This window comes from Hippocampus bargibanti, linkage group LG01, assembly GCF_051943395.1.
Source record: "Hippocampus bargibanti isolate YZ-2025 linkage group LG01, ASM5194339v1, whole genome shotgun sequence".
NCBI classification, from domain to species: domain Eukaryota; kingdom Metazoa; phylum Chordata; class Actinopteri; order Syngnathiformes; family Syngnathidae; genus Hippocampus; species Hippocampus bargibanti.
In genome coordinates this window covers 7842508-7868334 of record NC_142734.1, presented here as the reverse complement: position 1 = coordinate 7868334, position 25827 = coordinate 7842508, and the positions used below count along the sequence as shown (strand labels likewise).

General features: G+C 42.0%; 2 protein-coding genes and 1 pseudogene across 5 annotated transcripts in view; 2 read left to right on the top strand and 1 right to left on the bottom strand.

Annotated features, from left to right (window-relative positions):
• Window positions 1-20230, top strand: part of l1cama (L1 cell adhesion molecule, paralog a) — a 56043-nt gene extending 35813 nt beyond the window's left edge. For 3 of the 4 annotated variants that reach the window (XM_088993383.1, XM_088993364.1, XM_088993374.1), the window contains 26 exons: window positions 1213-1227; window positions 4670-4772; window positions 5078-5280; window positions 7579-7701; window positions 7994-8164; window positions 8390-8504; window positions 8682-8866; window positions 9762-9893; window positions 9994-10140; window positions 11072-11183; window positions 11716-11876; window positions 12050-12209; window positions 12452-12576; window positions 12687-12788; window positions 12912-13109; window positions 13173-13243; window positions 13330-13555; window positions 13643-13758; window positions 14272-14488; window positions 14640-14762; window positions 16401-16577; window positions 16663-16776; window positions 16849-16998; window positions 17298-17429; window positions 18055-18127; window positions 18442-20230. In XM_088993383.1, the coding sequence (XP_088849509.1) occupies window positions 1213-1227; window positions 4670-4772; window positions 5078-5280; window positions 7579-7701; window positions 7994-8164; window positions 8390-8504; window positions 8682-8866; window positions 9762-9893; window positions 9994-10140; window positions 11072-11183; window positions 11716-11876; window positions 12050-12209; window positions 12452-12576; window positions 12687-12788; window positions 12912-13109; window positions 13173-13243; window positions 13330-13555; window positions 13643-13758; window positions 14272-14488; window positions 14640-14762; window positions 16401-16577; window positions 16663-16776; window positions 16849-16998; window positions 17298-17429; window positions 18055-18127; window positions 18442-18691 (3701 nt within the window). In that variant the 3' untranslated portion in view covers window positions 18692-20230. The remainder of the gene's footprint in view (window positions 1-1212; window positions 1228-4669; window positions 4773-5077; window positions 5281-7578; window positions 7702-7993; window positions 8165-8389; window positions 8505-8681; window positions 8867-9761; window positions 9894-9993; window positions 10141-11071; window positions 11184-11715; window positions 11877-12049; window positions 12210-12451; window positions 12577-12686; window positions 12789-12911; window positions 13110-13172; window positions 13244-13329; window positions 13556-13642; window positions 13759-14271; window positions 14489-14639; window positions 14763-16400; window positions 16578-16662; window positions 16777-16848; window positions 16999-17297; window positions 17430-18054; window positions 18128-18441) is intronic. The other variant, XM_088993391.1, reaches the window with a different exon arrangement.
• Window positions 3912-4030, top strand: LOC148902942 (5S ribosomal RNA; annotated as a pseudogene).
• A 141-nt stretch (window positions 20231-20371) lies between the features above and the next one.
• Window positions 20372-25655, bottom strand: ribc1 (RIB43A domain with coiled-coils 1). Its single transcript, XM_088993404.1, has 8 exons — window positions 25578-25655; window positions 24969-25179; window positions 24663-24880; window positions 23951-24065; window positions 23116-23234; window positions 22801-23031; window positions 21714-21880; window positions 20372-21625 (listed from the first exon to the last, which is right to left on the bottom strand). The coding sequence occupies exons 2-8, from the start codon at window positions 25165-25167 to the stop codon at window positions 21544-21546; spliced, it is 1131 nt and encodes a 376-aa protein (XP_088849530.1). The 5' UTR covers window positions 25168-25179; window positions 25578-25655; the 3' UTR covers window positions 20372-21543.
• Between the last annotated feature and the right edge of the window lie 172 nt (window positions 25656-25827).

Genomic DNA, 25827 nt, shown 5'->3' with positions numbered 1-25827 from the left:
GAGTGACTTGAATGATACCGGGTCATGTTCATTTTGCAACTGTTACAGAGCAAAATCAAGTACATAATAGACCAAAGTTGACAAAGGTGTTTAGATCCAGACACTTCCCTACTTACGAACATTCGAGTTATGAACAACGGTAAATATGAACATTTTGTAGTAGCATATGTCGTATTTTCTCCATTGTACATGTACATATCTTTATAGAGTATATGTTTTATTGAATGTTTATTTTTTAGTACAAACCAATCCAGGTTACTTATACAAGCCTTAAACATATTTATATAAACCTTAAACATACTTATATAAGCCTTAAATTAAATACATTCCATACAAAATATAGCACTGAAGCAACGAACAAATTCACCTTACGAACGACCATTTGGAACGTAAGACGTTGGTAAATTGGTAAGTGTCTGTTTATCAATGTGGCTTTGTGCTAACAAGCTATGAGAAATCCCTGACCCTGCTTTGTTGCATCTCAAGGTATCATTGTATGTTAGAATTGGAAGATATGTCACATGTTTGAGAGTGAAACAATTATTTCACGCTGGCTAACTGTAAAGTTTATGCGTCGGCGTAAGCTCTCAGCCGTACAGGAGTGGTCCATCGATGAGAACGTTTCTTAAACCGTCATCTGTACTTTTTTGAAGGTGTCGGACGTTAAACATTTTGTAGTAACATATGTCGTATTTTCTCCATTGTACATGTACATATCTTTATAGAGTATATATTTTATTGAATATTCATTTTTTAGTACAAACCAATACAGGTTACTTATACAAGCCTTAAACATATTTATATAAACCTTAAACATACTTATATAAGCCTTAAATATACATTCCATACAAAGTTTATGACATTTAAATAACATTGAGTTTAAGGAAAGCCGAATTGTCCGAGCGCTGGCATGTGTTGTGTTTGGCCAATCTGTGTCAACAGGGCGCGACTGTTTGCAAAAAGCCGCAAACAAATGAATCAAATGAAACAAATCAAATCACATGAAAACAACTAGGCTGCCTCTCTGGAGGATTTATTTTCCACTCTTTTCCCCCAATTGGTATCTCTACTTCTATTGACTGTTTGACTTTCAATACAGCATGCAAAATGACAGCTGTCTATCTAGGATCTTTAAGTCTCTCCTGCGTATTGTACCTAAAACATTTCCTTCCTCTTGCCTGCTTTCTTGCTTCCACTGTGGATTCCCAAAAGACCACATCAGTGAACGTAAGTGCTTTTTCTTACCAATCTTTGGGAATGCAGGTGCTGGTAAGGCTCCTTGTATACACTTCCTCTGTTATGCCGCTGAGCCATAACCTTCCAGCACACAGTTCACCAAACAAATGAATCAATAAATACATAAATGAATGAATGAATGAATGAATGGATGGATGAATGGATGAACAAACAAACAAACAAACGAATGAACGAACAAAAGAATGAACTAAAGAATGAATAAATGAATGAATGAATGAATGAATGAATCAACGAATGGACAAATTAATGAAAAAACGAATAAACGAATGAGCAAATTAATGGATAAATGAACGAAAGAATGAACGAAAGAATGAACTAGCGAATGATGAATGAATGAATGAACTGCTGAACAAATGAATGAATGAACAAACGAATAAATGAATGAACAAATAGATGAACGAATGAAAGAATGAACAAAGAAATGAATGGATTCATGAACCAAAAAATGAATGAATAGATGAATGACTGAATGAACAAACGAATAAACAAATGAATGGATGAACGAACAAACAAATGAATGAACCAAAAGTAAATGAATGAATGGGCGAACGAACGAACAAATGAACAAACAAATGAAACAAATGAATAAATAAATTAATGAAAAAATAAATGAATAAATGGGTGAATGAACAAAAGAATGAATAAACGAAAGAACGAATGAATGGGTGAATGAATGAATGAATGAATGAATGAATGAATGAATGTGGGGAGGGTTTACACTGAGCTGCACTTGAATTAATCCAGGAATTTGCACTGTTATGCTTGCACGTCTGAGTGTTCAGTGCCATGGCATGTGTGCATGTTGTCTTTTTCCGCGCGTGTGTGTGAGTGAAACACTGCGAGCCTCTCGGTAGCCACATGGACAACATTGGGATGTCAAAGCGCCACCCTGCTCTGCACAGCCCTGTGCGCAAAAAGTTGAATTTTATCAGGAAGGGGTATATTAGTTTTTATTGCATTCCAATACTCTCTCGCTACCTTTCCCCTCCGCCGAACCTTTTGTCAATTTTCTATCTGCCACACATCGGTCTACGCGGGTGCCACGGCAACGGTAACCCGCTTAGTGCCTCGCTCGACATCTTTCTCTCCTTTACCTGACTGAAGCTCACTCTTACTGCTGTCCAATCACTTCTTTGAAAGCCCTTTGCAGTTCCCGGGTCAATTAATTTACTAGCGGCCCCTATAAAAGGTACACTTGCACAGTCTAATCAGAATCCAGTGCTTCCTTTACGAGACAATCTTACGAAAATTAATTATTCGGAACCATAACAAATTATATGGATTCTCATTACATGTCAAGGCTGCGGGGGGTGCGATTTAGATGAAAACATTATCTTCCAAGAGAATGATTCAACTGTGACCACATTTTGCAAGACAATGCTTTGAAATCCCCTCAACATAAATGTTGATGATCCAAGAAAACCAAAGTAAATTTTCATTGTCGATTTTGGCGTCATCATTACAAATTGGATGTTTGGCACAAAATTGCTCATCATCAATAGAGTGACGCATGGTGGGGGCAGCATCCACTTTGGGGACTTCAGTCAAGGTGTCGGGAACAAATAACACTTTCAAGTAGCACTTTGTGTTGACGCTAAACCTTCAGGGTTTTAGAAAGAAAACATGATGTAGAAAGCGTACTAGAAATGCTAAAAAAACTTTAATTAGTGCTACCAATCTGTTTTTTTACCCCCCCCCCCCTCTTGAGGAAAAAAAAAATCCAGTGCTCAATTGCACAGGTTCTAAGTCATGTTAATACATAACTAAAAAGGGCTGACATGTTTGCTCTTGCTCTCATTTTTTTTCCAAAGGCTACACACCCCATGTGTGTACACTTAACTCATTCACTGTCATTCCCGAATTTATTTGAGAATTGAAAAGCATGACATGGAGCGCCATTCCCGAATTTGTTCGGGTTTTGGTCTTTCTTGCGGGGGGTGCCGATAAGCGCTGGTCAGACCTCTGGCGATGTTTTTCCCTTCCACAAAGGGGGAAGCATTTCTCTTCCGTCCACGTTAGCAGTTTGTTGTAGCTTCAGCTGTTGTTAAAGTGCTATATAAATCAATATGTATGTATTGTATTGTATTTTGTACAGCCACCCCCATTTCTTATGATACATAGTAAAGGATGTGATAGTGACAGACTAGGAACAGGAAAAGATGATGGTCCACAAAAATCACCCTTTCACGAACCTTTTGAATTATCCTTTTCTCTCCTCCCAACCAATTTCCTCCTCCGCCTACATGACCACTCCATCTCTGGGGGCTGCTTCCTCATCCTGTTGACCGAATGCAAACATGAAGCTATAGGCAGCTGTTGATTGGCGTCTCTAAGCCTTCCGGTCATGGGGTCATGTATGCATTACCCTGGAGTAATATGTCTTGAATTACGAGTTAATGCATGTGTAATGAAACCAAAGAAATGGTGCACCACTGCCATAAAATTTTGGTGCCCCCGAGAAAGAGTTGATAAATCGGAAATAATACAAGTTACTTTTTCAATAAAGTTAACTCAGAAATTGAGTGTGCGTTACCTCCATATTGTGAATGTTCAGATATCCAATCTTTGGTACAGACACCTCAGGTGACAAATGATCTGCCTTACTAGTTTTCAGGAGGTATGAGCCATTATTTGTACGTTATTATTTGACAGTGATTTGCAGCCATACTACCCTGAGAATGCCCGATGTCGTCTGATCTCGGAAGCTAATCAGGGTCGGGCCTAGTTAGTACTTGGATGGGAGACCGCCTGGGAATACCAGGTGATGTACATTGGCAGTGAGTAGGTCCTATAGACCTACACGGGTGTAAAGACGACCCCGCCATCCACGAGTCTCCGGAGCATCTAAGGCAGTCTGGTGGCGAGATCCGCCACCTTTCCGGCAGCTCCTGCGACCATACTGACCCCAAAATGCATCATATGTTCCTTTGGTCCAGTCAGCAAGCTGCATAGGCGACAACCTGCTCTCCATAATACTGGCAGTCATTCAATGACCGATGGAGGCCGACGGAGACGGATTTGACATATGAGCGCTCAATACTGGCAATGAATTCAATTCACTTCGCAACAAGCAGCTATTTGGCATGTTACCAAAAGAAGCTACAAGCTAATCACTGCCAGTCCCGCCTGGTTGAAGTTTAATGTCAAAGAAAACACAAAACAAAGACAATAAGGCATTGTGCATTTCAACTGACGTCACAGCTTTTAAGATGTCCGCTTAGCTTAACGTTGACAAATTGACCCTTGATGCCATAGCATCAGGTAGTGTTTGAATCAAACATGAACACACACAGGTTGAAGCAACATATGTAGAATCACAGATTAAAGTCTGGTCTTTGAGCAAAGTGGCATTCTGCTGCATTCCTTCGCAACATGTTGCCATTTTGACAATGTCTCTTTTTAATCTTTGCAGTCAAGAGACCTCCTGTTATCATCACACAACCCGAATCCGTCACCGTCTTCAGCGTGGAAGATCTCGTCATGACCTGCGAAGCCTCAGGAAACCCGCCGCCCATGTTCGTATGCGCACGCACGGGCACACCGTGTTAGACTTTCAGGGTGACTTTCAGTCTCCGTATTGATTAGTCCATCATGAGTGGAAAGCAGCTTTCTGTCACGATTCTGTCATCAACAAAGGATGAATGTGGCAACGCAATCTCTCCAAGTGGTCGAGCGCAGTGGTTGCCAAGCAAAGGATGAATATCACAATGAGACCTAATAAACTGTGTGGTCCCACTGGGGCTTCAATTTATTTGCGTCCTTGAATTTAATCCCATTAGTTAGTCAAGTCAAATATTGTTGCATTTCGATTTTGTTGCAGTTTTCGATGGACGAAAGACGGAGAGGAATTTGACCCAGGCACTGACCCGGAGCTGAAGGTGACTGAGCGCTTGGGTTCATTCGCCTTCTATACGCTCAGCAACACAGTGGACTCCCTGAAGCAGTACCAGGGCAAATATGTGTGCTATGCATCCAATGAGCTTGGCACGGCCGTCTCCAATGAGGCCACGCTCAACACTGACGGTGAGAAGGCACCTGATCTTGATTCCTCACAAATTGGTCACTGACTGAAGTTCCAACAAGTCAATTGTTATGTCATGAATGGCTTTAACCTTCAAACCATGGTGGATTTTTACAATACAATACATATTGATTTATATCGCGCTATAACAACAGCTGAAGCTGTTTCATGGCACTTTCCCCTTGTTGTGTGTATGGCAAAAAATTGCCACATACACACAATTTCGATACATATTGAAATTGTTCATCTTTTATGCTTCTTTTACTACTGTACACATTTATTTTAACACCAACTCCTCGCAATATAAAGTGGGCTTATACAGTCATTGGTTTTTTTTGTCAAATACTAGTCTGTTTACACAAAACTCTCTCTCTCTCTTGTTTTAATTATATATCATGTCGCACATATCAACCAAAGCATTTCAGGCTTTGAGTCTAGAATAAACTATTTAGCTCTGAAAAATAAAGGAATGTAGTTAGGGTTTCATTTGGCCAATTTTAGTTACAGAATAGGTAAAAAGTGACAATTTGATCTTCTTTATATGATATAGTATATTTTATTAGAGTGTCGAGTGATTAGCATGTCCACTTCCTAGTGAGGGGATGCTGGGAGTTTGCATGATCTCACCAAGCCTACCCTAGGCTTTCTCAGGGTCCTCCGGTTTCCTCCCACATTTCAAAAACATGCATGGTAGACTCATTGAGTACTCCAAATTATGCCTAGGTGTTCGTCACCATATGCCCTGCGATTGGCTGGCAACCGATTTAGGGTGTCTTCTGCCTACTGCCCGAAGATGATGATAAAGGGGTTTGGCAGTGAATGAATGAATGAATATTATAGTGCATTTATATATGTGAAGTGGGAAATGACAAATTCCACCCTTCTCATGAGTGTCATGATCCAACAAAGGAAAAAAAGTGAGATGGACCCAAATGAGCAGCATAAAAAAAACGTTTTTTTTTTTTTTTTTTTTTTAAATATTGAAAATTAGTCCTAAACTCAAGAAACCTGATATATCTGAAATGTACTCAGAAGGCTTGAGCACTACTGTAATTGCACTTACGTTAGCTAATTGCCTGTTCGCAGGCTAATGGCAGAGCTGTGTGATGTCAAGTTGTCCTGATTTCTAAAGAGCTCATTTGTTCATAAATGAAGACTCAGACTTGGACAACACGGCACCGCAAGCTTGAACATAATGACATGCAAGAACATTATAATCAGCAACATGTACGCACACACACACTGACACACGCACTCACACATGCACACAAACACACGTTTGACATGGTGGGGACTTAGTATGAGGCGCATACACACACGTTTTTTTTCTCCATGGCGGGGACTTAGCGTGAGGCGCAAACACACTTATGCAAGGCCATGGACACGTGTAATGCAATGCTCACCTTTGTGTATCCATCGACGTATGCGACTGGATCTTTCCACGGCGAACCCCTTCACTCGGTTTCCCTGACAACCGTTTCCCCAGAAACACTGGTGAGCTGATGTCATGCAAAGCCCTGTTCAGTGGCTCCCGTGGGGTTGCGCACGATGAGCAGAGGGGAGGCACCAAGCAAATCTAGCACACACAACTTCCAAATCATATTGTTCCACTTCCTCAATACTAGAGCTGCTTTCGTCTACCCTTCCAGCATTCTTGTAAATGGTGACAAGATACTGTTGTGCCTTCAGTTACTTTATATGAGAAAACAATGCTAAACACCACAACATCTGTGTTGTGGCATTACAACCGTTACAGCCAACAATATCTGAACACAAATGGAGCAACACACAAACAGGTAATAGTAGTCCCAGGCGGACATTCTTTATCCAGTCACTGCAGCTTACGGAATCAGATCGTATTTAAATGCTTAGGTACGAAAAACACACATCTAGAAGCGCCACAACAGGGGAAATGCAATGAAAGACATTTGGAATTATTTAATAATAATGTATGAAGAAAATATAATTCACATTAGTCTGTGATTCAGATATTTTTAGGCCAACAGAGAAGGCCTTGCAGGCCCTGACGGCCCACCACTGGTCAAATGATATCATTGCTTTGGATCGTGAGTGCAATGTTGTGAAGTGCTATTTTTTTCATTCCCAAAGCACATCACAATAGATTGGTTTGGGTTTTATCTGGAAGATTGGAACATATAAATGCCATTTTATTTTTTTCAGTGTAGATAGGTTGAGGTACAATTTTTTGATCATGGTACAAATTATTGTAAATTCTGATACCAAGGTGTTGGTGGAATCTACTCATGAGTGAATGTTTCCCTTTCCTTTGCCCCGTTCAGCCCCACCGTCCCAGCAGAAGGAGAAAAAAGTACACGTGAAGTCTGAAGAGGGAAGCAGTATTGTTCTGAAGTGCAACCCCCCACAGAGCTCGATGGAGCCCATCATTCACTGGATGGATTGGAGTGAGTACACACCCTTTCATTTCTTTGCCATTTTCACGTGCTGTTGACACCTCTTCTAGTCAACCTCCACACAAGGAATGACGCATCCACATCAGTGTCCTGTTTTTTTGTGACGTTCCAGTTTTAATTGGCTAAAGTGTTCCATAGCGAGTGGAAATGTCACAGTGATATACTGTAACGGTCTACATCTAGTCGCTTATCTGATTCTGTGCGCCACAGTGGCCCGTGTGTTCGAATCAAAGTCAACAATGGTCTCCGTTGAATCTTCCTGTTGTCTCATGTCTCCTTGCAGAGCTCCGTCACATCCAACTGAGTGAGCGGGTGGTGGTGGGCAAGGATGGCAACCTGTACTTTGCCCACCTGAAAACTTCGGACAGCAGGGATGACTACACTTGCAATGTCCAGTATTTGGCAACTCGAACCATTCTGGCAAAGGAACCTGTCACTCTGACAGTCAACCCGTGTAAGTTTCACTCAAGTTGACAAGTCGATTGCCTTTGAAACTTCAGCCCAATTTCAATGGGCTACACACCTTCCATTTCAATGGTAACATCTCACACTGGGATGTGGCTGCCAACTACTATGGCTCATGCAGAGCCGAGATGACTGAACACAGGCCCTTCCGAAGTTAGCAGCACTTTTGATAAATGACACATGGGTCTGTTGTATGTGAACGCTTGTGTTTCAGCCAACTCAGTCCTGCGGAACAGAAGGCCTCACATGATGAGACCTACTGGAAGCCACAGCACTTACCATGCACTCAAGGGCCAGACCATCGAGCTCGAGTGCATCGTCCAAGGCTAGTGAGTGTCTAAATGTGCTGAAACGTATATTAAACCTGGAGACGCACCTTTCAGTCAAATGGAGCTTCTTAACACCCAGTTTTCCTTACATTAGCTTTGCTATTGCACTCTCCTGCCAACTTTGCTTCTTGCATCTCCTTCCTCAATCGTAATCATGCGTCTGTTTGTTCTCTTCAGTCCGACTCCCAAAGTATTGTGGGTTAGGAAGGACGGGGAGCTGTCTGAAACACGAACTGCCAAAGAAATGTTTGACCGCCGTCTGCGCTTCACCAACATCTCAGAAAGTGATGCTGGCGAGTATCAGTGTCTTGCTGAGAATTCCCAAGGGAAGGCCCTACACTCTTACACTGTGGCAGTGGAAGGTACATCAAACACACACACACACACACACACACACACACACACACACACACACACACACACACACACACACACACACACACACACACACACACACACACACACACACACACACACACACGCTACTTGCAGTAAATTCCCATTAACATCCTAACACTCCACCCAAACAGCCCAGAAATAGTCAAGATTAAATCAAATGTAATGACGAAAAGATGGATGACACAATTCAAAAGTTTCATTTCTTTGAACAATTCAATTTACTAAAAATGACTTCAATGTAGCATTGTGTCGTTACGCCCCAAGCCGTGTCTTCTGTTTGAGTGTCTTTTGCAGTTATTGGAAAACTATGATTGGCCTTTTTTTTAATTCACCCAATGTGGATATTCCCACCACACTTTTGCCAAAGCTCCAGATGTGCAAAATCAGCACATGGCCACAGTGGTGGGCCCACACCCAGTGCCTTTGCGAGTGCACAGTAAATGTTTGAAACGTCAATGCCTCTTGCCACCAACTTGTTTCTGTGTGCGCTGTGTTTTTTTGCAAAATAGAGGCACAAGAAGGGGACAGAATTTTTTTTTCACATCCCATTTGTTAATGTACTTCTATCAGGCAATAGCGATAGTTTTAGCAAATATTTATTTTATTTTTGGGAAAACTGCTAACGCCACCTTGAAATACAAATCCAATTTTGTCAAGGAAGCAAAAAGGGGTGTCGGTAGTCGATTTTCTTAAAACATCAGCATGTCATTTTAGTCTCTCGCAAACCTCATAGACCTACACTACAGTTTAGCAAGCCTTGCTAGTCTTCACTGTTCCATTCATGTTTATTCTCCTGTAAATTATCATGTCCATTTTGAAGAAAAAAACCCTAATGTGATTTACTTTTTAACTCCCTAGCTGCTCCCTACTGGACCAAAGAACCAGTCAGTATGTTATATGCTCCCGGTGAGAATGTCAGACTTGACTGCCAGGCCGAGGGCATCCCTACTCCGGTCATCACTTGGACCATAAACGGGATCCCTCTCTCATGTTAGTACACAAACAAATGAACATGTGCGAATAAAGCACCTTGCACATTGTAATGCTTTTTTTGCTCTGTATGCGTCTCTCTATATTTTTTTCTTAATAGCGACTGACAAAGACCCCAGACGTACTCTTCCACCGAGCGGCTCTCTTATCCTAAAAGACGTGAATTTTGGAGACACGGCCATCTACCAGTGCAAGGCCTCCAACAAGCATGGGGCCATCCTCTCAAACACCAATGTTTATGTCATTGGTAAAGCTTTCGGATTTTACACTACAACTAATGGCAGGACGGGCAAAAGTATTTAAGTAGAGTACAAATACTTGGATAAAATAAATGACTGATAACACTAATACAAGGCAAAATGTTCATGTCTTCAAATTAATACCAAAAACAGACTCTTCAATGAACTTATATACAAATATAAAATATAGATTTAAGCATATATGCAACTGTACACATAATACATAATAAAGGTTGAAGGAGCATAACGATTCTCTTAAATAAGGTCTGGGATAAGGAATACCTAGCTTCTTTGATTCTGTTGTGTTGTTGTTCATGATCCTTGGTTCATATTCTGCCTTGCAAGTCATCATTATGTCAATCAGTCATTGAATCAATCAATCAGTCCATCAAAATTCTAACTGGAATTTACTTTATCACTACCGACTCAGTCTTTTTAAGCCATGTGGTTGCCCATGGAGGTTGAACAAGTTACACACCTTTATTGGCAGGAATTAAGACATCAAAAAGACAGTCATCAGTTTGAAAATGTAAGTCACAAAAGTCCCAAGTCGTAAGAAAAATAAGGAAAGTTGAGATGCTGGGAATATGGACTTCTGTACAGTGTAAGTGGCAGCCACATTTGTGAGTTTGTAAGTCAGGATGAGCTAACAATGGGATGGCAACCTGTGTGGATGGCCTTGGCATTGATGCTCACACTCACTCTTGTCAGGTGACCAAACTCATTCCTACATGCCTTGGAAATCAAAAAGGCCTTTCCCTATACCTTTCCACATACAGTTGTCCAAAATGGCTTGAGATGAAAGCAGCATTCTGTGACAAATTGCTAGTCCAGCACAACTTCTGATTCATTTCTGAATGAATCGAGCAGAGTATTTCAAACCTTTTTGCCCACATGATTTACTGTGTGTCCGTGTCTCGCCTCCCTTTGTTGTGCCAGAGTTGCCTCCACAGATCCTAACTGAAGATGGCAACACTTACACAGTGACTGAAGGCCAGAAAGTCTTGCTTGAGTGTGACAGCTTTGGATCTCCAAAACCAAAAGTCTCATGGTGAGGCAATCGAATTCACTCTTATTTTTACGATGACACTTTCTCATTTGATATGGCGATTTGATGGTCTATGATGCATTTCATTAGCAGCCTAACACTATTGCATCTGGAGCGTGATGAATAATGGTGCACATGCAAAATAGTAAACCCTTCTTTGAATTCATGCATCCGCAAATTTGGTGTTCACTTGATGCGGGTGACCTGTAAATGGTGTAGCACACCCTTGACTGGCCAATTATAGGACACATATAGAAGAATCATCATCATTCACATCTACAGGCAATTTGGGGAGAACATAAAGTCCACACGGGAAGGTGCCATGTCTGAATCCAACGCCCAACCCTACGACTACGACTGTGAAATTCATGTGCTGTTAGATCATCGTTGCCGCCATCATTATTCAAATGCTTGCATCAGGGGGGGATAATTTTTGAATTGCTTCTTTACAAGCTTTACATTTTATGACAGTGGAAACAACATTGCAGGTTCTGAGAAATAAATCAAATTTTCAAGAACATGTGTTTTGTTCCAGGCACGGTGGCAGTGCCTATTCCCTTCTGGCTGATTCCAGAATTAACCCTCTTACCACTGGAGGTCTCGAAATCTTTAATGTCACACATGATGATGAAGGCTTCTACACGTGCTCTGTGCAGAACACAAACCTGTCAATCAGTGCCGAGCTGGAGGTGCTCAGTGAGTGACACATAGACACACACACCCAGACACACACAGACACACACACACACACACACACACACACACACACACACACACACACACACACACACACACACACACACACACACACACACACACACACACACAGGTAGCACACCCCATCGTGTCCTTTCTTTTCTTTCTCCTAGACAGAACAATGATCCTGTCACCTCCGCAGGCTCTGAAGGTGCAGCCTGGGCAGACTGCTATCTTCACCTGTCTGTCTCTTGTGGATCCCAAACTGGCCTCTCCACTTACTCAGTGGAGGAAGAATGACCAGAAGCTGTTTGCATCTGGCAACGATCTGAAGTTAGACATCACTCTACTCATTTTTATTGTTTCATCAGTGCAATGCCAACGCATCGGCAATAGCATACAGTATAAGGCAACTGTAGTGGATGACTCAATACTTTCTATGCAGATGTGAGCGTGGAAGAAAAGCACCCAAAATAGTCAAGCCAAGATATTTATCTCTCTGTCAACTGGATATCCAAGCCTGGATTACAGTTTTATGCGACTAATTTATCGTTCCCTAACTTTCCTTGTTTTAGATACACATTTGAAGGACCGGACTTGATTATCTCTGATGTCAAACCTGAAGATGAAGGAAACTACACATGCCAAGTTATCACGAATCTGGACATGGCTGAAGCAACTGGTACACTCACTCTACATGGTGAGCGCACCGCTGTGTGATCGGATGAACATTGAATGCTAATGGAAAAAAAACGGTACAAGAGAAAAACACTTTATCCAAGCAATGACAATACATTTTATAATCTACAGATCGTCCAGACCCACCTGCTCTTCTGCAGCTGTCACAAGCTAAAAGGCGCGCAGTCACTCTCAGTTGGACTCCTGGAGATGAACACAATAGCCCTGTGATCGGTTAGTGTTGACGCCCACACGTTGGGCTGATTGACCTTTTGCTAAGACCTCATCCACTTCCTGGATGTTTCCATAGGGCTCCATTAAAGTCTAAATCATTCTCTAAAATGTTTCCCTCTGCAGAGTATGTGGTTGAATTTGAGGATCAGGTTTCAAATGAGCGAGGGTGGGAAGAGTTAAGAAGAGTATCAGGGAACAAGGACCGCACCACTCTCTCTCTCTGGCCCTACATGTCGTACCGTTTCCGCGTAATTGCCATCAATGAGGTGGGCAAGAGTGCTCCGAGCAACCCATCTGAGATCCACAATACAGCTGCTGAAGGTTAGAGATGCTTGTAGCCTCTGTAGCTGAGCAATGGCTTAACTTTAAATCTTATTTCCATAGCACCAGATAATAACCCTGAATATGTCAGAAGTGAGTCCAGTGACCCAGATATGCTTGTCATCACATGGGAGGTACAGGACGTGAAATTGTATGAAGCAACATCAGCCATTTTTCTGAGGTTTTCATGTCTCAAAGATTAGTATGCCTCTTATGACAGGAAATGGACAAACGAGATTTTAATGGACCTGATTTCAAGTACCGCGTCCTGTGGAGGCGTGTGGTGGGCAGCGGGCCTGACTGGCATCCAAATTACACAACAGTGCCACCGTTAGTTGTCAGTAAGATCGGCAACTTCTCTGCGTTCGAGATTAAAGTGCAGGCTGTCAATGAACAGGGGGAGGGACCTGAGCCAGATCCTGTCATTGGCTACTCAGGCGAGAATTGTAAGTCATTACTCCGAGCCACTGTTTGACTGACGATATTTGAATATTTGTTGCGTTGTGTTCATATATGACGCCTTTTTGCCTTAGATCCACTGGAGGCCCCCATGGATGTGGGCATTATCATCATGAACAGCACTGCCATCAGAGTCACCTGGGCTGCAATAGACAGGGAGACGGTCAGAGGACATCTGCTTGGATACAAGGTACCGATCTCTCTATGTTTGAAAGTAACATTAACAGAAAGTCATCTACCTGCCCTTTGCCTCGATTTGTCAGTCAAATGAAAGGCCGCGATCCTCAGTCATAAAAGATCGGAGCAATAACCTTAAATTGAGATCTTGTTCACAAATGAATAATGATCAAGAGAGCAACAGATGGGATTGTTAAAGCGATTTGATCACTGCAAGACCTTTCATTTCATCCATACTTATGTTGTCCCTACGGATTTCAAGCTTTGGGTAGTGAATGAACAGAAAAGATCTCTTGTAGCTTTAATGAGGTGCATTACTTTGGGGAGACCATAAGGCAGATCTCGAGGACTCCCGCAACCGACTTTGGAACCCCATTGATGGAATTGGAAAAGTAAGCCAGAGACAGCTCAGGAAGTTTAGGCCACAAGCTAATAAAAATTAGAGGAAGTTTAGGCCACACACTGATAGTAAGAAAATGAAGATACCTTGAAAATAGGATGTGTAACTTTTTTTTTCTGGCTCCAGATTCACTTGACGAGATTTGGTCCCCGGGGTCACCACAGAGCTCGAAGGGCAAGGGAGCCAGTCACCAGTGTTGTTGTGGAGACTGGAGCAAATGAGGAGAGGAAGGTGATTGGCGATCTCCAACCGTACTCCCACTACGCCTTGTCTGTGAGCGCGTTCAACAGCAAAGGAAATGGGCCGGCATCGGAGATGGTCCCCTTCGAGACGGAGGAGGGAGGTAAGACAGTGTGTTGCCATATTGGAATGGTGGGGGACCAGGTGACCTGTGTCATTAGCTGGAGGTGGTGTAAAAAAGCGGAAATGACTGGATGCAATGTGTGCAGTTTAAAAGGCCATTTGATCACCTAATTCGTATGTTCTTTGACTAGTTCCGCATCCACCAACATCTTTGGTGTTGGACAGTTCTTCTGAGACGGAAATGACGCTGCGATGGACACCGCCGAGTCAGCCCAATGGGATTCTCATTGGTTACGACTTACAGTACCAACAAAGTGAGCATCATTCACATTTCCTATGTGACACATGTCTGTGTAAGCTCTCAGTCGTACAGGAGTGTTCCATCGATGAGAAGGTTTCTTCAGCCGTCATCTGTACAAATGTGAAGCTTTCGGACGTTTTGCCTCCTATCCAAGAGGCTTCGTCAGCGAACTAAAGTCTGACTGGTCGTATCGGCCCTATTTATATATCCCTAGGGATATATAAATATGTGACACATGATTTTCTTTTGGAGCAAACAAGGATGGGCTCAAGCGTAGAACTGTAGACCCACCAATGGCCTGCCCAGCCAGGTCTACATCTGGGCTAACCTGAATCATATACCGTAATTTAGCGCACCTGATTATAAACCGCACCCACCACATTTTAAGAGGAAAACCGATTTTGTAAATACACAAGCCACACCTGTATATAAGCCGCATGTGCCCACATTAAAACATGTAACACAAAATTAACCCAAACCCGACTTCAAGACTCGCGAATGAAACTAAATGTCCTTCATTAAAGTCCACAGTCCAAAAATCACAGCCGGCAAAATGAACGGAAAATGATACTTAAGGTTTAATGCAGGCCTGCAGAGTCCGGGTCCCGTTGAAAGTAATCCAAGGGAAAAAAGTGTATATTTCCAAAGGTAAAGGAGGGAAAAATATATATGGCTGGTCGCTGCCTCGCCTCATCTATCGCAGAGTCAGCGATAACTTTAATCTTTCGCAGAGTTCAGGTCAAACTCCTCCGTGCCAACGTGCAAAAAATATCCACAGGGTCTGGTCGTGCCTCTGTCTTCTCTCACACACCGCCGCAGGTTTTTCTTTAACCAACTTTTTACCCCCTCTTCACCTTTTTTTTGCCTGTCCCTCACCTTTACCGGCCCCCACTTAAACCCGTCACCCCACGTTTTGTTCCACCCCTCCTTTTTCATTCACCCGTGCAAAACATATCAGAATAAGTGTCTAAAATAAATACATTACAAAAATATACAGTTGCAAATACATATTATACATGGGTTACACATATTTACAAAGAAAGACGGTACAGTTTTAATAATAATATAACTTTCATCCCAAACGGTGCCTGTGACAGGGCAGTTAATGGTAGCAACACGCTAGCAACACGCTAGCAATCGAAACAGTCGAAACACTTCGGCCATCTACTCTCTGTGTGTTCACCCAGTCTTCTAGAAAGTTTTCCAGTTCGGGCCACCTGCTTTTATTACCTCGGAAAGCTTTATTCGTCTTTTTACATTTATCCAGTTCTTCCCGCTGCCGTTTCCAGCGTCTCCCCATTGATTCGTTTATGCCAAGTTTACGTGCAGCAGCTCTGGTTCCTTCTTTATCGGACTGCTTGATTGCTTTTAGCTTGAAAGCTGTGTCATATGCCTTTCTTTTTGCATTTTCCATGATGAGGGTATGTTCACGCTAATTTAATTTATGCACAAGACAAGAAGATGCAGTCTTCCTCGGCACATATATTCCACCGGTCCCTGGCGGCCGTTAGAAAAATTACAGTTTGGGAAAAAAGTAGCGGTTTATAGTCCGGAATTTACGGTATTCTAAATTTGGAGTAAAATGGCAATCATCCAGGGTGAATCTGACGATATCACGACACTGACTAATTATCTTCTCATCCTCACTCAGTCGTGGAGAGTGACGACAGCCCAATGCAAGTGGTGCAAATCGATGACCCCACAATCAGCCACCTCACCCTGAAGGGCCTCGATCGCCACAGCCATTACCGCTTCTACTTGAGGGGGCGCACTGCCGCCGGAGATGGAGAACCCATAATAAAGGAGGGTGCTACCACTCTGGATGGAGGTATCTTTGACCTCGCTCGGCTGGCACGGCATTCAAGCATCAGCCTCTCACAAACACAAATTCAATTCTTTTGAATATTTCCCAGTGCCTCCTGTCAACATCAGCGTGTCTCCTGGAGAGAACTTTGTTAATATAAGCTGGCTGGCCAAGAGGAGGCACAGAAATGTTGGATTCCAGATTCAATATTTCAAGGAGAATGGTAGGGTAAATTTGTGTCTTCAAAACAACGACCTTCTGGAGGTTGAGCTCAAAGTAATTTGTGTCTGTACAGATTCTAAGAAATGGAAGAAAACAGAGAAAGTGGACTCTTCCCGGTCCTTCTACCAGCTGCAGGGTCTCAGACCTGGTTCTCATTACCATCTGCACTTCATCCACAGCAATGTTACGTTCTTTCAGACACAGGTTGACACTGAGGGAACAGGTACTGCATTAATGGATTAGAGTGTTGTCTTATCTCATCTTATCTGCTGTTCCTCTGGGTTTCCTGTGTTTAAAGATAAAATCAATACTACAGAGAAAGAACTCCTTGTAGTTCCCGCCTTGCCATTGAAGTGCTTTTAAATGTTGGCCTTTTTTCAGTTCCCTGGTGTGATGCCACCCTGTTAGAAATTATAATGAGGTGGCTTGTCTGGATGTCGTTTCTTTTGAAGCGTTCCCTCGTTTTTGTTGTTGTTGTTTTTTTCCAAATCTTGCTCTCGCAAATACCAATTTTCTTTCAAGGAGTGACTGAGATGCAGCCCGGCATTGCGACACAGGGATGGTTCATTGGCCTGATCAGCGCCATCGTGCTGCTTCTGCTCATTCTGCTCATCCTCTGCTTTGTCCACAGGAACAAAGGGGGGAAATATTCAGGTAAGTGTCAATCTCCTTTATTCGTGTAATTTATTTTGGTGGTTGCATCAAAGTTGAGTCTTCACAAGCTTGACTTTTACTGCTTAGAAACAGAAGTGGTGGGCCAACACTATCAGAAGCATTGACATTTAACAACCTAAAAAATGGATTCCATTTATTTGCCTCAGTTGGCTAGTTAGCTGGCTGACAATGATGTCCTAATTTTTATCTGCTGGCATTTGCACACATTTTGTACATTTAATCATCGGCACTTTAAATGCGTCTGGTGTATTTTATCAAAATGTTTTGTTTTCATGTTGTGAGATACACATTGATTCTCAACCGCTACAAAATGTGTATATTTGAATATTGTTAGATTGCCTTCATGATTTGTATTGAATATGTCCTTAATTGTGGTGTGATAATGGTCCTATCAAGAGGTAGATTACGTCAGGTAAATTCCCCATTGTTGGCACCAAATGTATAAGATATGCTATCTGAAAATGCAAGTAACTTGAGGTGACAGTTGGACTAAAAACAAGCCTTTACTCTGCACTACCGTCCCGTCTGTCAAAGGACCCTTGATACATTTTGAGAAACGAGCACCAAACCAATACTCAAGTCCAACCATTTGTCTTCCTCTCAGTGAAAGACAAAGAAGAAGGCCCAATGGACTCAGAAGCCCGGCCAATGAAGGACGAGACCTTTGGAGAGTACAGGTTGGTCGTGCTATGTGTCTGTGGAATGTCATGTTCTGGACTTGTGATACTATCCCGATTCCCCCTGCAACGATCACCTTGCTTAACCCATTCTGCTGCCATTATTGTCCTCTTTCCTTCCTGATGCCTGAACCCGCTTTGCTGATCTCTTGAAAGGTACGCTGTGGTTTCTCATCCCCATCCCAAATACGTACTGTAATGGCCTCTCTGCAACATTTTCTTTGCTCTTTTCAGCCTGCATGTTGCTTGTGCTATTTTCTTCGATCAACATATTGGCTCAACTCCCCCTTTCAATAAACTCCTCCCTCTCGCAGTGACATGGAGGAGAAGCGCACTGCCAGTCAGCCATCACTGTGCGAGGAGAGCAAGCTGTGCAGCGAGGACAACCTGAACTTCAACGGAAGCAGCGTGTTGACCACCGACATCAACCTGGATGAGTCTCTGGCCAGCCAGTTCAGTCGGCCCAGCGACGGCCCAGAGGTGCCAGATAACTCCCCACTTAACCCCACCTCCATTCCCTCCGCCACCAATGGCCTGCCCAACCAAGTCACCATCCTCGATTAACCTCCACGTATCCGCGGAGGACCGTATGACCAAAACACGTCAACACATACGTGCCCGTACGCTCCTGTTCCCTGCTGAGTAGTTTGATAACTAAGGCTCAATCAATGCATTGACAACTCAGATGGCGGTGGTGTCATCTGATGGACTGGACTGTTTTGACCAAAGGCATGTCCAAAGTATTGGACAATATGACGTAAATCTAACTAACCCTTACATGGAGAAATCCTTTAACTCTACCTGATCCTTCTTCATGAGTGCAGTGTAAAAACAGTTTAACTTTCATCTATCTTTATTTCTTCCCTCAAAAGCTCTTGAAAAACAAAATGTTGTGCGGCAGACATGATCAAAGGGGCTGCATAGAGAGCAGCGGCAGACTGAAGGGGAAGTCTGATGGGACCACATCTGCATAATTTACTATATTCTTAAAAAATATTTCACACTATTTAAGTGTCCATGATTTTTTTATAACTGTCTAGCGTAGTAGACCATTTCAATGAGCTATCCATATTATTCATATAATAATGTATATTTGGTTTAACCTTATTTCATGTTAATTTGAATAGTGACAGAAAAACACTCTCTAATGCACAGTGCTCTAATCAGTCAGCCATAAAAGTACTTGATTGGAATATGTCGATCAATGCCTTCATTACTTCCACACCTTTCAAGAGGAAACCAGCTGAGTCATCCCCTTCCCCCTTTCCTTTCCTTTCCTTCACACTGTATATTCCAGACTAAACCAGGAACAGAGTAAAAATATAATAATACATAACGTTTATAACGTAATCAAAACGTTTGAAAAAAACTTCCCAGTCCTCTTGATTGAGCAAGTGTCTCTAATCTCATTGACAGGTAGTGTTTGTTATCCCATATCTTTCGTGACATATTTCAACGATTTGAGATATGTTGGCCAAGAGCACTGAGGTCAGGTTTTGTACCATTTCATGCCATCACTAACGCACTAATAACAGGTAAATGGGAACTTGCTGTGAAAACGCCGAGTAGCATCTGGTGTATATATTTGCATCGACATGTATCTATTTAGCCATATTCCAGTATTATACCTTCTGGTCCTGACAGGTTCCTGTGCCTCCTGGGTTTTACATAGAGCACCAGATTGATGTCATACAGGCAACTCCATCATCAAGTGTAATGTTGTGATTGGAGATATATTGTACATTTTGTGTCAAAGCCTCTGTGTTTGCTTTCTGTATCTTGTCTTTGTCTCTTTTGGTACTGTCACGCTCCATATTATTGTTTGGGGAGCGGCACTTGCAGATGAAAGGGTGGAGTCTTAAGCGTAAACACTGTACACTCACTCATGCAGTTTAAGATTGCAGAAAGGTAAAATAAGTGGCCATGTGTAAATTACAAAGGCACATGGCTGGTATTTACTTCACACTTAGAGAATGTATTGTTTTTGTCCTAACACGTCATTTTAGTAAAAAAAATATTCTTACCCTGACTTGAGTAACAGTTATTTATAATTTGGAGAACTTTTAAATGGATATGGCACGTCAAGTGTAAAAAAAAAAAATATCGAAAAAGCTGTATTGGATTTTTTTTAATGGTGTTTTTACATTTTTGCAAAAATCCCCAATAATGGATACTGTAACTTTTCCTCAATGCACGAATTTCCATTGTTATAAATGTGTAGAACTTCAAATTGGTCTGCTATGTTGCTTCGAATTAAAATAATTCATAAAAATACTAATCAATAGCCATTCAACATACAAAAGCGTACTTCAATTCAAAATTTGGACAAGATATGAATAAAAAGTCGACCCCAAAATGTTCTTAAAATCGTAGATTCTATGGAGCCAGACTACTACATTTATGGAGGATGCACTAGGAAGAAAAAAAAATGCCCATTTCTGTCCATCTCAGGGGGCAACCATGTTGCCACCCGCTGTCGACTATAAATTACATCACAGTGACTCAGGTAAAGACCAGTTACGGCTCTGCTTCAGATGTCATTTTGAGTTGACGTAAGGTGGCAAAATGGCCATCCCAGTGTGGGTAAAAATGGGTGAATTTTTGCTGCTAAATCATATTGCACAAACACAATATGTATCAGACATGTCATATTTAGACCAGTGGGGGCATATAGACAAGACAAGTTTGGGGTTGACTTCTACTTCAATGTGCCTGCAACATATCCTTGCTACATAAGGTACAGGAATTTATTGGGGCTAAAATGTAAATACATCCCTTGAAAGAATGCTGTAATAAACCCAACCACGGCCGCTTTAAAACTCTGCAGTCCTTCAACAGTCCTGAGAATCATTTGAAAGCAAGTTGTCATGTTTCCTCTCTGTCATGTTGCTTTTGTTATTGCCATATGGTTGCAGTAAAATAAAATTTGGCTGTTCACCAATTTAAGAAGGCAAAATAAAAATACAAAATGTGAAAAGCATTGCCTGTAATGTTTACAGATTTGCTGGAAAACTGTTTTTTTGCATTTCGTTGCCAATGCATAGTTTCATGCCAACTTTCCATAAACTCCAGTGAATACTTTTTTAAAAACCTGATGCAGTCATGCAAAGGATGCAGCACCACAGTGAGCATGTAGAGTTGATGCAACACCACTCTCGTCATATAAAAAAAGCTGGCAATGAGACGTGTCGTGAGACAATGCCATGAAGGAAATGTCATGTCTGACAAGTCAAAGGAGGTTGTTAAAATCTTTGTGTTACTATAGTCAGTTTAAACACGAACGCGCGCACACACCACACATATTTTGCAAATTAACACATGTCACTCAACAGCTAATTCATGTGTCAAACGGTCGTGTTTACCGTAACTCGAATATTCGTAAGTTGGGGAGCGTCTGTATATGTCACACGTCAGCATCAGCGAGAGGTGGTGTTAAATTGGCAGAAATATTCTCGGGTGGGTTTATTGGCATAAAGCTCCTTGTCCAAATACTGCTGACTGAACACACAGAAATTCACAAAAGGTTAGCATTATGTAACTTTCTCTGAAGTCTAGATTCAATTTGCATTTTGTGTTTGCTGCTTACTGTGCTTGCTGCTCTTTGGCCAGCTGCTTGTTGAAATTGTCTGCCTGGATCCGCTTCGCTCTTCTGAGTTCTGCAGTTCTCTTTTCCTCTTGCCGGGCTTCGCTGGATGCCTTTAGGATTTGAGAATTCCAGCCTGCCTCCCGGATCTTTTCAGTATCACGCCATCTCTTATCATGGATAGATAACAAAGATTGGCTGTTAGATCATCACTGCTTTGCGGCACCACTTCATCAATCAATCAGTCAATTACTTGTTGGGTGATTGACATCAGTTCCCTCTTGGATGGCAATTCTATTCGCGATTGTATTCTTTCATGTCGGTGGAGAGTGTTCTTTAATGTAGGGTTTCGTGCAGGGGTCGGGAACCTATGGCTCGCGAGCCATATATGGCTCTTTTGATGATTGCATATGGCTCGCCGATAAAACTAAATACATATTTTCGTTTTTTCGCCGTTCATTTCCCGTTGGGGCTGCAGTTGGCGGAAAGCGCAATTTTGATTAGATGTCACGGAGCTAGGTTGGTATGTCGCGGCTTGGAATTGAAGCGGATGTACATGGGACAGGAGATGTGAGACAGTCTCTTTTAATCAATGGATGCTACAGCTTCGTGTTTGCTTTCAACATTGAGCTTCTAGACGTGCACATTTCACAATGATGTGCCTCATCTACTGGTGAAAAGGACGCTTTGATCCTCTCCTCTTTTATCTAGAACTGCTTCATACAACAAAGAGGGTGCAGAAAGTGCTTAAGATTGAATGACTGTCTGTGTCTTTTGTGTTGTGTCACATTATTTGTTATTTAGTTTTTTGTTGTTGTTTTGACTTCAAGATGGCGCCGTGAGAGTGGCTGCCTTTACAGCAGCTTCTGTATATTTTTTCTACTCCTTTCCTTCCTTTCCTCTTGCTTTCATAACTTTGCTGCTGTGAAATGTAAATTTCTCCACTGCAGGACTAATAAAGGCAAATCCAATCATCTCTGAACATGAAGAAGCATACGAAACCACAGCATTCTCATTGACCATCTACTACCTGCAGCCAGTAACTGTGTTCGGAAATGTTGTTGCTCATTTACAAGGTACCATCGTCTACCTGTCTCTCCATACATTGTGCCCCCCTTTCCCTGTAGATGGCGCTCAGCTGTTCGGGGCTCATGCCCTTCCACATGTCAGTCGCAGCAGGCTTCCCTTTCTGCAGCTGGCTCACGGCAGCTTCCCAACCCTCTGTCATCATGGCGGATGTCAATGTGTGCCACTTTTCAGCAAGATTCTCCCTCTCCTCTCTCCGACGTGACTCCTGCACTCGCTCAGTCTGCTCGGTAGCCTGCAGGGAGCCACATGCAGTCAGGCCTTGTTTTTTATGTAGTAATTCATTTATTGTGATGTTTAAAACGTGCGTGCGCTGTACCAGAGCTTTATTGTAGTGGTCAAGAGCAATTCGAGCAGCTTTTCTGCCTTGTTCCTCATCATTGTGTAGCTTCTTCCAGCTGTGGTCTTGTTGCAACAATTCTTTCTCAGCCAACATCTCTGAGACACACATATGTTGTAAATCAACACCTGTTCACTCACTATCACATACATAATAACTCACTCTGAGGATTGTTCATCAATGGAACTTGTCCTTGTAACAAGAGCTGCCTGTGAGAGTGAGCGGTTGTTTGCACAGGAGAAATTATGCAGATTTGAAATTATTGTGGGTGTTTTGACAGAATATAATAGAAAGCTCTTATTGTCATTATAGGGTGTGGATACCTTAAAATGAATACAGGATTTTCCGGTGTATAAGACGCACCCAAAAGCCTTGCTTTTCTTCAGAAGATGCCCCTAAGCCTCATACGCACGTGCGCTTTATGTGTGAAGTAATATTGAGCCACAACAGGTATCACAACTACTGTCAGCAGCCACCGACTCAATTTTCCATGTAGAAGTGGTGGGTAACCCCAATCTCCACTGTTGCGACTTTTAATGTGGTGTGCCTAATACAGTATTGGGAAAACATATTTCTATATTATATTTTGAAAACGTTTTTAATCATACAATGTGCATCTTATAGTCCGGTGCGCCTTATATATGGAAAAAAGTTTGAAAATACACCATTCATTGGTGGTGTGCCTTATATTCCGTTGCGTCTTATACACAGGAAAATATGGTATGTATTAATAGACTCCTGTCATAATAATAATAATAATAATAATAATAATAATAATAATAATAATAATAATGCATATTGAGTTCCTATTCACTTTGGTGCTTGTCCTCAAAACAGCTTCTCTCTTGCTGGGCCCTCTGTTCCAGAAGATCTCTCGCTGTTTGTTTCATTTGTTCTATCTTCCGTTGTGCCGCTCCAAGATCTTCGCCCTAAGGAGAACACAAATAAAGTTGCATAAGGGCAACTCCTTAAGAGCTTCTATGACTCTTTGATGGTTGCAGCCATTCATGATGGCATAGTCTGCTGGTCAGACAGTTTCTCAATCCGGGACAGAGAGAGACTAGACCGACTGGTCAGAAGAGCCACCGCTGTCCTGGGCTGCTCCTTCGAAACTCTGAAAGGCGTGGGCAACAGGAGAATGCTAGCTAAGCTAAAAGCTATGATTGATAGACCCTCCCACCCTCTCAAAAGCCACTCTGACAGCACAGGGCAGCGACTTCAGCCAGAGACTGATAGATACACTCCAGCTGCAAGGAGAGGTAATGCCGCTCGTTCCTGCCATCTGCTGTCACACTGTTGAATCAATGCTGCTGAAAATCTGGACTCATCCCCACACACCCATCTTAAATATCCCTTTATTTATAGATTATATTTCCACATATTTATATAATTTTTATCTTGTACTTTTTTTAACCTTTCATAATTTTGCTGCTGTAAATTGGGATTTGTTTCCACTGAGAGACAAATAAAGTTTTTCTTATCTTTATAAGTCATGTTTTGGTTTCCATTTATCAGGCATAGCCCACCTGAAAGATCTGCATGCTGGAAGCCCCCAACTCAGCCTCTGGAATAGTCATCCCAAATACTGCCCTCGAGTGACATTTGAGATCAGCATCACGTGAGTCTTCTGCACGCTGCTGGGTCTTCCAGTATTGAGTCAGGCCAGCGTGTAAAGCTTCACGCACTTTCCTTTCCTCCGTGTCTCTTTGCAATAGCACTTCATCATGCTTCAGTCTCAGCTTGTCTGCAATACGAAGATGCACAGAAATAGTACATGTATTTCATTTACCGTACTCTCCGTGTCATCTCGGCTGTCATTCTGTGTCTTTTACCAAAAGCTTTGTCCTTTTCTCGCTCCATTTCTTTGCTGTGTTTTTTCTCTAGGGTCTGTTTGTGGAGCGCATCCAGGTCAAGGCCCATGACACGCTGCCTTGTATTGAAAATTCTAGCCTTGCGCGCAGTCTCTGCAGCCTGTCTCCGCTCCACAGCAGTCTCAATTGATTGATCAAGCGGGAATTGTACTTTGTACATGTTCTTTTTTATCTGTAAGGAGGAAACATTGTGATGTTACTATTCATCTGCATTTAAAATGTTTATCATGTCTCTCTAGGTTAATTAAGTTAATTAAGATATGAAACCATAGTACAAACATTTATCCATTTAAATTACAAATTGATTGATTGTCCATGACTGACTTAAAAATCAAATGGTGCATCAGACTTGATAGATGTTGCAGTATAATAATAAAAGCGCTAAATAGTTTTACTAAGACTTACACACAAAAGGGAAGGGGGAGGACTGTCTGTACAGTATTGAGCGTACTGCCTATGTAGTTATTTGATCACACACCACACTGTACTCCGTTTATCCATTATTGTCCACCTGCTCAAATTCTAAAGAAACACACATTCAGTAATCTATCAATTGAGAATGGCACTTACCCTGTACGATGAAATATGTTTCAAAATAATCTAAACATTCGCTTTCATAACACAATTTTGCTGTGTTTGAGGTCCGCCGTATCCATGGTAACACCTGATGCTTGCCTTCAGATCTTGCTACCATTAAAAATAACTATCCAGCGTTTTAGTTACGTGCTAAACTAAATAATATAAAAATTCCCAATATTTACTGATTTAGAATTATCACCTAATCTGCATTACAGTAGTATGGGAAAAAAAATAAAGCCAA

Excerpts from the sequence above, each read along its gene's own strand:
- ribc1 (XM_088993404.1), bottom strand. The coding sequence starts at position 25,167 with ATGTACAAAGTACAATTCCCGCTTGATCAATCAATTGAGACTGCTGTG. Across the intron at positions 23,235-23,950 it reads TTTTGAGGACAAGCACCAAA|AGATGTTGGCTGAGAAAGAA; the intron begins GTGAATAGGAAC and ends TGTGTGTCTCAG. Across the intron at positions 23,032-23,115 it reads ACCACTACAATAAAGCTCTG|GCTACCGAGCAGACTGAGCG; the intron begins GTACAGCGCACG and ends GGCTCCCTGCAG.